General features: G+C 47.8%; 1 protein-coding gene across 1 annotated transcript; it reads left to right on the forward strand.

Annotated features, from left to right (window-relative positions):
• The first annotated feature begins 5,314 nt into the window (after positions 1-5,314).
• Positions 5,315-8,119, forward strand: LOC123075369 (potassium transporter 6). Its single transcript, XM_044497994.1, has 6 exons — positions 5,315-5,525; positions 5,624-6,095; positions 6,223-6,273; positions 6,362-6,622; positions 6,714-6,766; positions 6,835-8,119. The coding sequence occupies exons 1-6, from the start codon at positions 5,373-5,375 to the stop codon at positions 8,041-8,043; spliced, it is 2,199 nt and encodes a 732-aa protein (XP_044353929.1). The 5' UTR covers positions 5,315-5,372; the 3' UTR covers positions 8,044-8,119.
• Positions 8,120-13,808: the final 5,689 nt, after the last annotated feature.

A 13,808-nucleotide genomic window follows, 5' to 3' on the forward strand; every position in this document is an offset into this window, starting at 1 on the left:
CTCCGAATTGAGCAAACTCAAGCTTGTTGGATACAAGACGACGAGTAGCATCAAAATAGCAAAGAACCGGCATAACCTCCAACATCGAAAACATCATAGAAGATGCATGTGAACTCCGTTTTCGATGAACTCGAGCTTGTCATCAAGATGACCAAAAGCTCTAAGACACACAAAGAAAACCAAACAAGAACTAAGAAAGATGATGCAAGGATGCAATGGTTTGAGCTCACTATGAATGATACGATCAAGCTACTCATCGAGAGCCCCCCTTGATAGTACGGCAATCGATCCTATAACCCGGTCTCCCAACTACCACCATGAGACCAGTAAAATAGAAAACCTATCGAGGGCAAAACTTTGCCTTGCACATGGTCCACTTGAGCTAGATGACGACGATCTTGACTCCCTCAAGTTGGACCACCTTTCTTGATTGCGTTGAATCGATGAAGACTAGTTGATTGCTCCCCCATACTCCACTGTGAGTGAGCCACTCTTCCGCACATCTTCACAAGTCCATTGTCACCACAATGGACGGCAAGCTTCAAGCACTTGATCTGTTCGTGCTACATTACTTGAACTTGCACACCGCAACCTAACCCCACAAAGAACTCTCACGAAGACCATGGGTTAGTACACAAAGCGTAATTGACAATGCTTACCATACCATGGGATCACTTGATCCCTCTCGGTACATCTTCTATGCTTTTTGTGTTGATCAACTTGATTCACTCTTTGACTTAGTCTTGATCAACCTCTCACAAGACCAACCTTTAGGTAATTCCTTGAATAGCACCTTGGTCGACACAAACTCTCCTTGAAACCAACACATGTACTCCAAGAAAAGCCTATGGACAAAACCTTCAAATATAACTCAAGGCAACCATTAGTCCATAGAGATTGTCATCAATTACCAAAACCAAACATGGGGGCACCGCATGTTCTTTCATTTACGAGTTTGTAGGATGATCACCAGCGAGCTAAGCGTCCCCACGATCTCCCGGTAGCATGAAGCCATCTAGTTTTATCCCATACATGGCCCTGCTACCTTCATCCCGCCCTCAACCTCGCCGGGAACTGTGAATGTAATAAAACCATGCAACGCTTTCTCATTTTTTTCAACAACATATCATAGGATTTTGCAGGCGCCTGAAGTAAACCATTGATCATTGGTACCAATCACGCAGTCAGCAACCTCACGAGGGGAGATAGGGTGACACAGAAGGAAGCAACGAAAAGAAGAGGATGACCGATGACAAATGGAAAGACCGAGATGGAGTTCTGATTTGGTGGCATCGCAGTCAGCAACCCGCCAGTGAATGTCCTCTCCATTAATGGTGAATCACTCCCTTCTTCCCCGATGTCATAGTTTCAGTGCATAAATTTGTTAGACATTTTGCAAAGATGGTATGCTTAAAAGAATAGTTCTTCGTCATGATAGTGATATTTGACGTAGGTCATAAATAAAATCATCACTTGTGTTTTGGGCCATACTTGCTCCATTTTTGTTGAGAGAAACCATCCTGATTGAATTAGGAGTGCCGGAATGCGATGAAGTGTTTTCCGTTGCAAAACACAGTCATATTTGCTAGCCTACTAATAACAAGAGGTGTGTTTCTCCATTTGTTGGTCCGTTCATCCATATTAAAAGTTTCCGTCTGGCCAAAATAATGATATATTTTTCTCGAGCACTATTTTTTCTTCAAGCGCACAGGCTGATGCCTATTGGGCCTCACCTATCACGCAACCCAGTAGTATAGTCATGAGAAACTTCTTTTTGAAGAAAAGGGGTTTCCCCCGCACCATTTTATTGAAAACTGAGGCAACAACAGGACATAGCTAAACTGTTTTCAACACTCGAGCAAGCCAAAGTAGTTGAACCAGATTAAACCAAACTTTTTAGACAAGAGGAGTGAGAGCCAGCTGTGACACAACAACAACATACATGGTTTATCAAAGACAACCAGGCAAAACTATTATAAATCATCTGGCCTAGCAGGAATGAGCCTTAAGATAGAAGCCCTGGTGTCTCCCTTGGTGGATCATCTTAGTTTTCATGATATGTGATCCTCAGGAGCTCTCCTCTTCTTTGGTCCAGCAGACGTAGGCATTCCTTCATCAGCTTTGATTGTTGATCCAAGCACAAAACGGTCCACTGGTGAAGAAGTAGGCTTATCTTTCCCAAAACAGTCCAGGTATCTTTCCAAATAAATCCCTAAACATAATCATTACGAGTGGTCCATAAGCAGCAAATGGTAGCAATCTCAGCCATAATAAGAACATTTTTCTTGTTATTCCTATTCCACATGTCAAACATAGCAGAAATTTTTACATCACCTGAAAATCCAAAAATGTCAGCAATATCCCTCAAAATAAGCTTAGCAACACAATGCAATCACACGACAAATGCTGAACAAATTCTTGCTCATAACAGAATAAGCAGTAGATATCCTCCAAATGTTGTCTTTAACTCAGATTATCTCTAGTAAGGATTTTATTATGAATAGCAGCCAAACAAAGACTAAGTACCTGTGGGGCATAGTTATCTTCTAACATTTATCCCAACCTGGAATAGAAACCCACCCCTCCCTCATTAATACTTTATAAAAATATTTAGTAGAATAATTACCAGGAGCTTATCAGGTTCACTAGAAGGAATGAAATTACTTACAGTCTCTTTAAGCATATTCCACATATGTAACACATCAGGGGCAACACACCTTCTAAAAGTAAGTTTTAGAGTATGGCCATCCCACACTTGTTTGATAGTGCAATTCTGTTATTGACACAAATCAAACAATACCCAGTATTGAGTTTTAAGAGAAAAATCTCCAGCCCAAGGGTCATGCCAGAAGGATATATTATTCTCATTCCTCAGGGCCGACCTATAGAAAGGCCTAATCCAACCAGAGCCCATGTAAACCCTTTCCAGAAAGGGGAGCCCACTTGTTCCTTGCACCAAAAGATGTTAGGTTTCTCAGTTAAGTATTTATGATCCACCGAAGTCACCCAGTTTTTAGCCCTTCCGGCGAAGTATCTCCTGGCCCAGGAAGCAAGCGAAGGCATGTTTACTTCCCTTAAGTTAGGAATATTCAAAACCCCAAATTATTTTCTCTGAGAAACCAAATCCCAATTTTCCAGGTGGTATTATGGATATCCCCATGGTATTCCCAAAGGAAGTGTGCCATTTGAGACGTAATGGCCTTAATTGCCCATTTAGGAAACTTAATAATAGACATCAAATAGGTGGGGATACTAGCAATACAAGCTCGAAGAAGCACCAGCTTGGCTTCATAGCAAGCAATCTCGCCGTCCAGCCACATATTCTCTTGATAATTTTATTAATTATAGGTTGGAGGTCCTCTCTGCGCTGCTTTGCGAAATGCAAAGGCACATCAAGATATTTTAAAGGGAAGGAGATTAGTTTACAGTAGAAAATATGGGCTAGTAGTTTAGACATCTCCTCCTCAACATTGAGAGTGATCAGATCACATTTACTAAAGTTAATTTTCGTGCTAGATAATCTAACAAAACAAGATTGTAGCCATTTAACATTTCTAGAATTTTCCAAACTAGATTCTAAGAACAAAAGTGTATCGTCGGCATATTGCAAGCTAATGATCCCTCCAGGGACAACATTAAGGAGAACCCCAACAATAATACTTACTTGAGAAGCTTTAATGAGCATTTTAGAAAACACATCAGCCACCAAATTGAACAAAATGGGAGAAAGTGCCCCCCTGTTTTAACCCTTTCCCACTAACAAACAAAGAGCCATTGTTATCATTTAGTCTCACACAAAAAGAACAATTCTGAATAGTGTTCATCATCCAACTAATCCATTTATTACCAAAACCCTTATAAGAAAGCATTTACACAAGGAAATCCTAATTAACTTTATCATAGGCCTTTCTGTAGTCCAACTTGAGGACAACCCCTGGTAGCTTCGACTGGTGGAGTTCATGAATAGTTTCATGAGCAGTCACCACACTTTCCAGGATGTACCTACCTTTAACAAAAGCTGACTAGCAAGAGGAAAGTAGCCTATCACTAATAGGTCCCTATTAGTCATGGGTTTACTGAAAAATTTTATGGAGCAATTGCCCAAGCTAATAGGCCTAAACTGTTTCATAAGCTTGGCATCAGGCTCTTTTGGAATCAGAGTAATAATAGCATAATTAAGTCTAGCCATATCTAATACCCCATTTTCAAAATCCCTGACTAAAGCCATGAAATCATGCTTAATAAGTTACTAGAAAGTTTGGTAGAAAAGAAAAGAAAGCCCATCACGGTCTGGAGCACCACAAGAGCAGGTCTCCATAATAGCATTCTTAATTTCTTTTTCAGAAAAAGGTTTTCAAGAGCATCTACTTTAGTAGAATTCAATCTTTCTTGCTCAGACCAGAAGGAGGGATCCAACTGAACATTCTCCTTTTGTTAAGGTTTCTATGAAAGTCAGTGGCACCTTTCAACATGTCAGCGTTAGTGGTCACATGACCTTCATCCCCCATTAACATAACTAAGTTGTTTTTCCTCCTCCTCTGGTTGGCTAGGGCATGGAAATAATTATCCCCTTCCAGAATTTTCTTAGTCACATGGCAGTTTCCTCTTTTCTCCAAATATCTTTCAACTCAGCTTGAATATCTTTCATTCTCTGATGATCAACATCAGAAATCAAATTCTTCTCGAAAAAAACATCAAGGATGTCAAATTCTAAAATCAGCTATCTTTTTTCTTAATAGCAGCATCTATATTGATGCTCCATCCTTTCACTTTTTTCCTGAAAATTTTGTTTTTAAACTCCAAGTATCAATAGGACAGATATAAGGGGAAGGGGTAGACCAAATCTCCTCAACTAATTTAATAGTTGAGTCAGGAGAAACTCGGCTATTAAATTGTCCCACTGGCTTTCTTACAACTCAGCACACCAATTTATACATTCTATGAATTGAAATCAATAAGCCACCTCAAGGAGTGGGTCCCGTTTGGTCACAAATATGAACAGAAAGGAAAGGGGTTAAAAGAAGAATTAAATTCCGCTTTTGTGTCGAGGAAGGAAGAAAAAGAATTAAAGAAGGACTTTATTGCCCTATTATGAGCCCTTGAGCACGAAGGAAAAGAATTAAGAGAAGAAAATAAATTCGGCAAGAAAGAAAGAAAGAAATTAGAAGAAGAAGAAAAAATTGGTTCTCTATGCATGCACTTATCTCTAGCCCCGAGGGGTTTTAAGTTGAAACATGGCCAAATTGGGTCCCACAAAGACAAAACGCGGTTTCTTTATCTCACCAACCATTTTTGCAGATAATTATACGCTTTATAAATGCAGCTTCGGGACGTGTTGGTGTTGGACCCTTGAGCTCGATCGGCCCCTCCCCATGGAGCGGCGCGCCGACGCGAATGGCGACATCGTCCTGGAGATGGCCTCTCCCGGCGCCGACGGGCACCAGCAGGGCGGCGATGGCGGCGCAAGCGGTGGTCGGACCCTGAGCTTCAGCCAGGCGTACAAGATGCGACACCGGACACCTCAGGCACGTATATATCCATGCATCGTTAATATATCGATCTCCACCGATTCTCGACCAGATCGATCGATCCTGACGTGGTTTTTTCGCATGGATGGATGTAGGTGTTCACGGTGTCGCAGACGCTGTTGCTGAGCTTCCAGTCGCTGGGCATCGTGTACGGCGACCTGGGCACGTCGCCGCTGTACGTGTTCCCGTCCGTGGTCCTCCCCGGCGCCGACGAGCGCGACTTCCTCGGCATCCTCAGCCTCATCCTCTGGACGCTCACCCTGATGAGCCTGGTCAAGTACGTGCTCATCGTGCTCCGCGCCGACGACCACGGCGAGGGCGGCACCTTCGCGCTCTACTCGCTGCTGCGGCAGCACGTCAACTTCAAGGGCGGCACGCCGGCGCAGGTCACGCGGCTGCCCTCCGACCTTCAGCTCAGGTTCCACGGCAAGAAGAAGAGGTCGGAGCCGTCCCGCATGCAGAAGTTCCTCGAGGGCAGCGCCGCCGCGCAGTCGGTCCTCACCTACGTCGTGCTGGTCGGCACCTCCATGGTCATGGGCGACGGCGCCCTCACGCCGGCCATCTCAGGTACGACCCGACGTGCAGAATATTTTCTTCTGTTTGAACAGTTTATCAAGTTGTTCAGATTTTTTTTCCTAACCGTCCGTAACAACCTGATTGATCTCTTTTTTGTCTGTTTCTTGTTTCCGGTCAGTTCTTTCGGCCGTTCAAGGAATCCAATCGAGATCCCCCAAGATCGAACAAAGTAACTAAGAAGAAGAAGAAGATTTCGTTACTACTTGATCGTTGTGATTTGACGTGCGGTTAACATTTTGTTTGTTTGTTTGTTGCAGAGCATGTGGTGATGCTGTCGGTGGTGATCCTGCTGCTGCTATTCCTTTTCCAGCAGATGGGCACCGGCAGGGTCAGCTTCTCCTTCTCCCCGATCATGCTCGTCTGGTTCGGGTCAATCGCCATGATCGGCCTCTACAACATCATCGTCTACTACCCGCCGGTTCTCAAGGCCGTCAACCCCTACTACATCTACTGCTACTTCGCCAGGAACGGGACCGCCGGCTGGGAGCAGCTCGGCGCCGTCATCCTCTGCATCACAGGTACTGAAATCTGTGTCATATTTGTGAGTTCCAACACAAAAATGTTGGACAAACTGTGCTAAATCTGAAGTTTGTGACCGTATATAATCAGGCGCTGAAGCTATGTTTGCCGACTTGGGTCACTTCAACAAGAGATCAATTCAGGTACTACATTACATTGCAGATTAATTGTACCATAATGGCATTCTAATTCTAATTAATCATTCTTGCAGGTGGCCTTCTCGACGGTGGTGTACCCGTCACTCATCCTCGCGTACGCCGGTCAGGCAGCGTACCTGATCAAGAACCCCGCCGACCTGAGCACGGCGTTCTACAGCAGCATCCCGGGTGGCCTCTTCTGGCCCATGTTCGTCGTGGCCACCCTCGCCGCCATCGTCGCCAGCCAGTCGCTCATCTCCGCCAGCTTCTCCATCATCCGGCAGTCCATCGTGCTCGACTACTTCCCGCGCGCCACCGTGCGGCACACCTCCGACAAGTACGAGGGCCAGGTGTACTGCCCCGAGGTCAACTACCTGCTCATGCTCTTCTGCGTCCTCATCACCATCGGCTTCCAGGGCGGCCCGGAGATCGGCCACGCCTTCGGCGTCGCCGTCATATGGGTCATGCTCATCACCACCGCGCTCATGACGGTGGTCATGGTGGTGATCTGGGACGTGCACCCGGCGCTCGCCGCCACGTTCTTCACCGTCTACGTGGCCGTAGAGGGCCTGTACATGAGCTCCCTGATGAACAAGTTGGCGCAGGGCGGGTGGGTCCCGTTCGCCATCACCGCCTTCTTCCTGGTGATCACCGTGTCCTGGACCTACGGCCGGAAGAAGAAGGGCGAGTACGAGGCCGGCCACATGATCTCCGGCAACGAGCTCGCCACGGTCGTGGCCAGGTCGGCCCGCGTGCCGGGGGTCTGCTTCTTCTTCACGGACCTCATGAACGGCATCCCGCCCATCGTGCGCCACTACGCGGAGCACACCGGCTGCCTCCGCGAGCTGCTGCTGTTCGTCACCGTCAGGAGGCTGCCGGTGACCTCGGTGCTGCCCGAGGAGCGGTTCCTTGTCGCGGCGGAGGAGGAGGTGCCGCCAGGGGTGTACAGGTCCGTGGTGCAGTACGGGTACATGGACAAGCAGGACATGGAAGGCGAGGAGTTCCTCGAGTCGGTGCTCGCGGCGCTCAAGGAGATCGCCCGCACAGCCGAGGAGGCCGCCATGATGGATCGGGCCTGCAGGAGCGGGGTGAGCGTCGTGATCGGGAGGACGATCCTGACGGCGAGCGGCGGGAAGCAAGTGCACGGCTGGTTCAGGCGATTCATCGTCAATCACATGTACAGGTTCCTGCAGAAGAACTTCAACTCCGGCGTTTCCAACATCAAGTTAGATCATGACAAGACGATGCAGGTTGGGATGAACTATAAGATCAAGCTAGATTGAATTTGTTGCTACTACATTTTAGAACATGTAATACCCACACATTTCTGAGCCTAAATTCGAAGACTCCTTTTGCTCATTACTCATGTTTCTTATATTTGATTACCTCTCCCCTCTCGCTTTTCTTGATTGATTTCTTGCTGCTCGTAGTTAAGTTGTCAGCCTTGCGCTTATCCGGCGCTCCCATGGCTTCTTTTCCATTTGTGCTCACTCCTTTTCAATTTCCTCCCATATCTCAAACCCGATTGCATGCGTGATCCCGGTTACCCCAGCAAAAAATATCGGGCCGAAAAATGCGGATTTTTAGTTTGCTCGGTACCAAAAAAACCTGCCACGCACACACCTCAACTATTTTTGCTGCATTCCCATGCGTGCAATTCGGATTTGCCTTTCATAACTATATCTTGGCTAATTTTTCTGCATTCCTATACGGAGTTGTCTTTTATAAGTATGCAACAAGAGGTCATGATATAGATGTACTCAAGTTGGTCGGTCATTACTCATTGCAAACTTGTGCAGCGAAATGGGATTGGGGTTGTGAGTTGTGATGGGTCATGCATTTAGCTGGGTACTTCGTCGCAACATTTCCATGGCGTGTGACCAAAGCTTTACTAGTTATGCGACCATAGTTTTATGTAAAAGATACATGAAACTAGCAAAATAAACTTATGGAGCACTAGTTAATTTTTGCTTCTTTTGTACTCACGGATGAAGCTCAACTGGGTGTTGAGTCATTTGTTGGCCGGACCTTTGTGGACAGTTGACAAAAAAAATTTCAAAGGGGGGGGGGGGGGGGGGGGGGTGGAACCTAAACAAGTTGACCCCATTTATGAGGGAAACCAGGCCGAAAACCGTATAGGTACCAAGGTTAAAAAAAATTGACGCCAAGGAGAAGGCACAACCTAGCTAGCATGCAGAAAGACCAACACCACGAGAGACACAAATAGATGTGGGGTGTTGTTGAGGGATCACAATGCTAAGACTATGCAAACAACCTAACGCACCACACCTGCGTGCGTACCGAGTCTCACGGCACAACAGAGGATCATCCATAACCAACGAGTGCCAAACCATAACACGAACCTTGACTGGGAGATCCGCCACGAGCGGTCGAGACGATTAGCAGGTTGGGAAGGCATCATTGCGTCGTCATTGAGCAAAGGTGAACCAAGACAACACCAAGAGCCCGAAGTTCGCCGCAGCACAACGGCAACCATGGGAGGGTCTTGAGCGTGCACAGCAACAGTACGGAGACCACGCGAAGGACAGCCGAAGACAAATCACATGAAGAACACACCAACATGGATGACACACTAAATGATGGGCATGGGCGGATGGATGGTGGCGAAGGGCTCGACGAGGAGGTGATGCTAGCGACGGTACGGGGAGGACGGCCGGAGATGAGTGGATTGAAGCAAAATGGAAAGGTCACACAGAGTGCAGAGAAGTTCACCATACGGACGTGAAGTTGCAAACCGCGCCGTCGACATGGAGGAGAGCCCAAACCAAGCAGATACAGCTCAAAGACCACGCCTCCAGGAAGGAAAGCGACACCGGATTGGCGCCGCCGTGGTCAGCTGACACATGGGTCAGCAGCAGGGCCGGCCCTGAGGGGGGGCGGGAGGGGCGGCCGCCCCGGGCCCCCGATGGCGAAGGGGCCCCCGATGGATTGGTTTCCATACGTACGTGATAGACTCCCCTAACGACGAGTACGAAGGGGCCCCCGACGGATATGTTTCCATACTTACGTGATAGACTCGCCTAAAAATGTAATAGATAGATTTATTCTAATCAGATGGGAAAAAGGTAACAGATTGCAATATTCTCGGCGCAATCTTCTTCTTCCACTACTCCGCTTCTCCCATGGGCAACGAATCAGCCCCAAGATCGACTGCGTCCCGCCCGTGTCTTCTATTCGTGATTTTTCTGCTGCTATGCCCTGTGCGTGATTAGTGGAAGAAGGTACTCCGAGTACAAATTTTCAGATCTCAATCAACCTCCTCTTCAATGCAAATCCCTCTTTTTCTATAAGTCTTTATAGATCGTTCTTTGGTTTCATGAAGATCATCCCCGTACATATCTCTTTCTCACCCTCCAATTTCTTGTGTTGTTTGGGATTAGAGAAGAGGAGCTCTGTTTTTTGTTCGTGACTAGTAAGCAGAAGCGAAATCTTGCAATTTTTTATTTTCTACCAGGTACCTACCTCGTTCCAAGCTTTTGTTACCAATTTTTATTTTACTAACTGAGTTTTTAATGACCCTCAAAACAAACTGTGTTTTTAATTTCTTGTTTCATATGTTTGTGTGCTAATTAGCAAGATGTTATCTACAAAGTATCCATCAGGTAATGAGTAAAGAAAATAACCTTGCATATGAGTTGATTGAGTTTAAGAAAGGAGATATTGGCATATTTCTAGAACTAATACAAGTACTTCTACTAGAAATTCCGAGGAATGTCTTTTGTTACCGTTCAGGAACAACCTAGTGAGAAAATATTAAGTAGGCACGAACCTAATAGAAAAATATAAGTGCGGATTGAAAAAATGACCAAATTTTCTGTGAATGTCTATGACCTTTATTTGTTGGATAGTTGACATGACAAGGCAACACCAATTATAGTGCATCAAGTATTTATTTTTTGTGTCCAACATCGAGTATTGCGTTGAATTGAAATAGAGAAAAATGTGGCTTTAGGGCCCCTTTTCGCTGTCTTGCCCCGGGCCCCCGAAATCTCAGGACCGGCCCTGGTCAGCAGGGATTTCTCCCAAAGCTAGTACCAGATCAAGGCCGACGTCATCAGAGCAACTCCTACTGCTGAAGCAATGCAAATTGATGACCGCCAGGCCACCATCCATAGGGGTCGAAGGAGAGGCAGGCGTGGGGTGATGGAGAGTCGAGGAGCCGGCAGGGGGGTGGGGTAGCACGCAATGGAGCACAGGGGCGAAGAGCCGAAGACGGCCAGGTCGGACACTGCACATGGCAGATCCGATGCACGCGTGCTTGGTCGTCGATGCAGGGGACCTCAAAGGCACAGCCAGCCGGCGTAGATGCTCCGGCCTCGCCCAAGCAGCAGAACCAGCGCAAGCACTGGGGATGAAGCAGAGCAAAGGAGGCCGGGCTGCCACCCCGCACCACCCAGGCAGGACGAGCAGGCAGACCAAGACCCGCACAAGGCGGGGAGCATGGATCCCGCAGCTGCGACGCACCGGCCCGGAGCAGAGGAGGGTCGACGCGGAGGATGGCGGCGCAGGTCGAGAGCGGCGAGCACCGGCCGGATCTGAACGGTGGAGGACGCCGACGGCCACGGTGGAAGTGGACGTTGCGCGGCAGCGCGAGATGGGGCGAGGCAGTAGCAGGGAGGTGGTGGAGCGTCGGCGCGCAGCAGGGCCCAGAGCATGCCCGGAGAGCTGAGGACGAGATGGATCTGGATCTGACGAGTGGAGATGGACCGGGGAGGGTCGTGGCCGCGGGCCGCGTGCGTCCTCGCTGCCGCCGTCAGCCGCTGGGCTTTGCCCTTAGGCTTCCTCCGGCGACGGCGAGTAGGGAATGGGCGGCGCGGTTGCTCCCTGTTGTTGGCGGCGGTGGGGGCCTCCGGAGTCGCGAGAGCGACCCGGGAGGCAGCGGGGATGGCTCAGTTGACAAAATAGCAACATATCAACTCCTGGATCTATCCCTCTGGATTAGTCCCCACTACCAAAAAGAATCTTATAAGTGATCGGTTACTACAAACAAACTGAGTTATGGCACGGCACACTGTTAGTAGCAACACTTATCACTGACGAGCAACCGGGTACTTCAACTCTGGTGTTTCCAACCTCCTTTTCAAAAAAAAAAAAACTCCGGTGTCTCCAACCTCAAGTTAGATCAACACAAGATGTCGCAGGTTGGAAAATTATAGTTAGAGTGACACTGTCAAAAAAAGAGCGGTTCCTTGTTGCGGCAGAGGAGGGGGTGCCACCAGGGGGGTGTACAGGTCCATGGTGCAGTACGGGTACATGGACAAGCAGGACATGGAAGGCGAGGAGTTCCTTTAGTCGGTGCTCGCCGCGCTCAAGGAGATCACCCGCACGCCCGAGGAGGCCGCCATGATGGATCGAGCTTGCAGGAGCAGGGTGAGCATCGTGATCGGGATGACGATCCTGACAGCAAGCGGCGGGAATCAAATGCATGGCTGGTTCAGGCGATTCGTCGTCAATCACATGTACAGGTTCCTGCAGAAGAACTTCAACTACGGCGTTTCAAACCTTAAGTTAGATCATGACAAGACGATGCAGGTTGGAATCTCTACTCCTAATGTTTCAGTTGGTAGTCTCTGTTCCGGGTTTATTTTCGTCCCACCTACCACTTTCGTCGGGTTTTTTTTCGTCCATTCCCCGCGCCCATGCACGCACGCACTCGAAAAAACCACCCGATCCCATTGAGCACCCGGTTCCTCTCGATCCCCTCCATCACGCACGAGATCGCCGCCACCCCTCATAGAGAAGACGCCGCCGGATCTCGTGCGATCCCGCTGCTGCCGACTACGGGATCGCCTCCACTGGATCGCCGCCGCGGGCGTAAGGGGTCACGTCACCGCCGCCGCGGACGTAAGGGGTCACTCCAGCCGTAATCCCCGATCATCGTCCAGCAGCTCGCCGTCGGCGGCGGCGACCGCCTGATTCCCTGTTGCGCGTCCCCTTCAATCACGGTGGTGCTCCTCCCCGCATCGCCGTTGTTGGTGGAGCTCGCCTCACCCTCCTCACCTCGTCGGCTGCAGCCGCACTTACCCTCCACGGTGCTCCTCTTCGGCATCCACCGCAGGTCAGTGCACGGCGACAATAGAAATTTCAGTTCATGTGTAGAACGCCCGTTCAATCTCTTGTTCAGGAGATTAAAATTGACCAAGGAAGCGGTGCCGGCCACCAGGATCACGTACATGAACACCTGAATCTATACATCCATCTCGAGCCTTGATTAACATGATTAATGGGCAACTCCAACTGTAAGTGCAGCCCTATGTACGAAGAAAGAAAGCAAGGATCTGGTGGAAGAAGTCGTTCGATGGTGGACAAATCAGTACGCATACAAGTTACATTATGTCAGGGGCAAACTTTTCTTTTTCTATGGCTTAATTTCTCTGCTCTATATACATGCCAACTATCGTTATATATTGTTTTCTAAAGCTTCTCTATATATTGTTCTGCAAGAACTAGGGACTAACTATGGCCATGGTGTAAAGTGCTGAAACTCGATCTTGTTCGACATGTGAGGGTTGTCAATGCCTGCAAGTGCTCAAACTCGATTTTGTTTTACATGATGTGAAGTGCTAAAAATCGATTTTCTTTTTCTTTATATATATTGTTTTCTAAAGCTTCTTTCCGTGTTGAGCATGCTTGGTTGTTGGACTGTGCAGGCTGGAGAGGAGACAGTGAGATGTGGCAAACTGAAGGCATGAGTTGATTACCTTCTGTTGCTGAAAGGCGTATTTGGAGTATGAAGATCCTGAGTTGTTGTTGATTGTGTCTGCCTGAGCTAGCTAAATTGTTTCAGATACGTTAGTGTTGCTTTCCCGTTGTTTCTTCAAATATCAATATAGCAGTTTTGAAGTCATGCCTGTTGTTTTCTTCATTAGAGATCCACACACAAAACTGATAGGCAAGTAAACTCGCTTTTCACCCATTGCAGTTCATCAGCAATCCTTGAAAATTGCTGGAGTTTTTTTGTTTATCAGCAGCCTTACCTTATTATTCTATAAGGCAATAGAAGGGTCTATTAATACCACATCTGTAT

Source organism: Triticum aestivum, chromosome 3D (assembly GCF_018294505.1).
Source record: "Triticum aestivum cultivar Chinese Spring chromosome 3D, IWGSC CS RefSeq v2.1, whole genome shotgun sequence".
NCBI lineage: Eukaryota > Viridiplantae > Streptophyta > Magnoliopsida > Poales > Poaceae > Triticum > Triticum aestivum.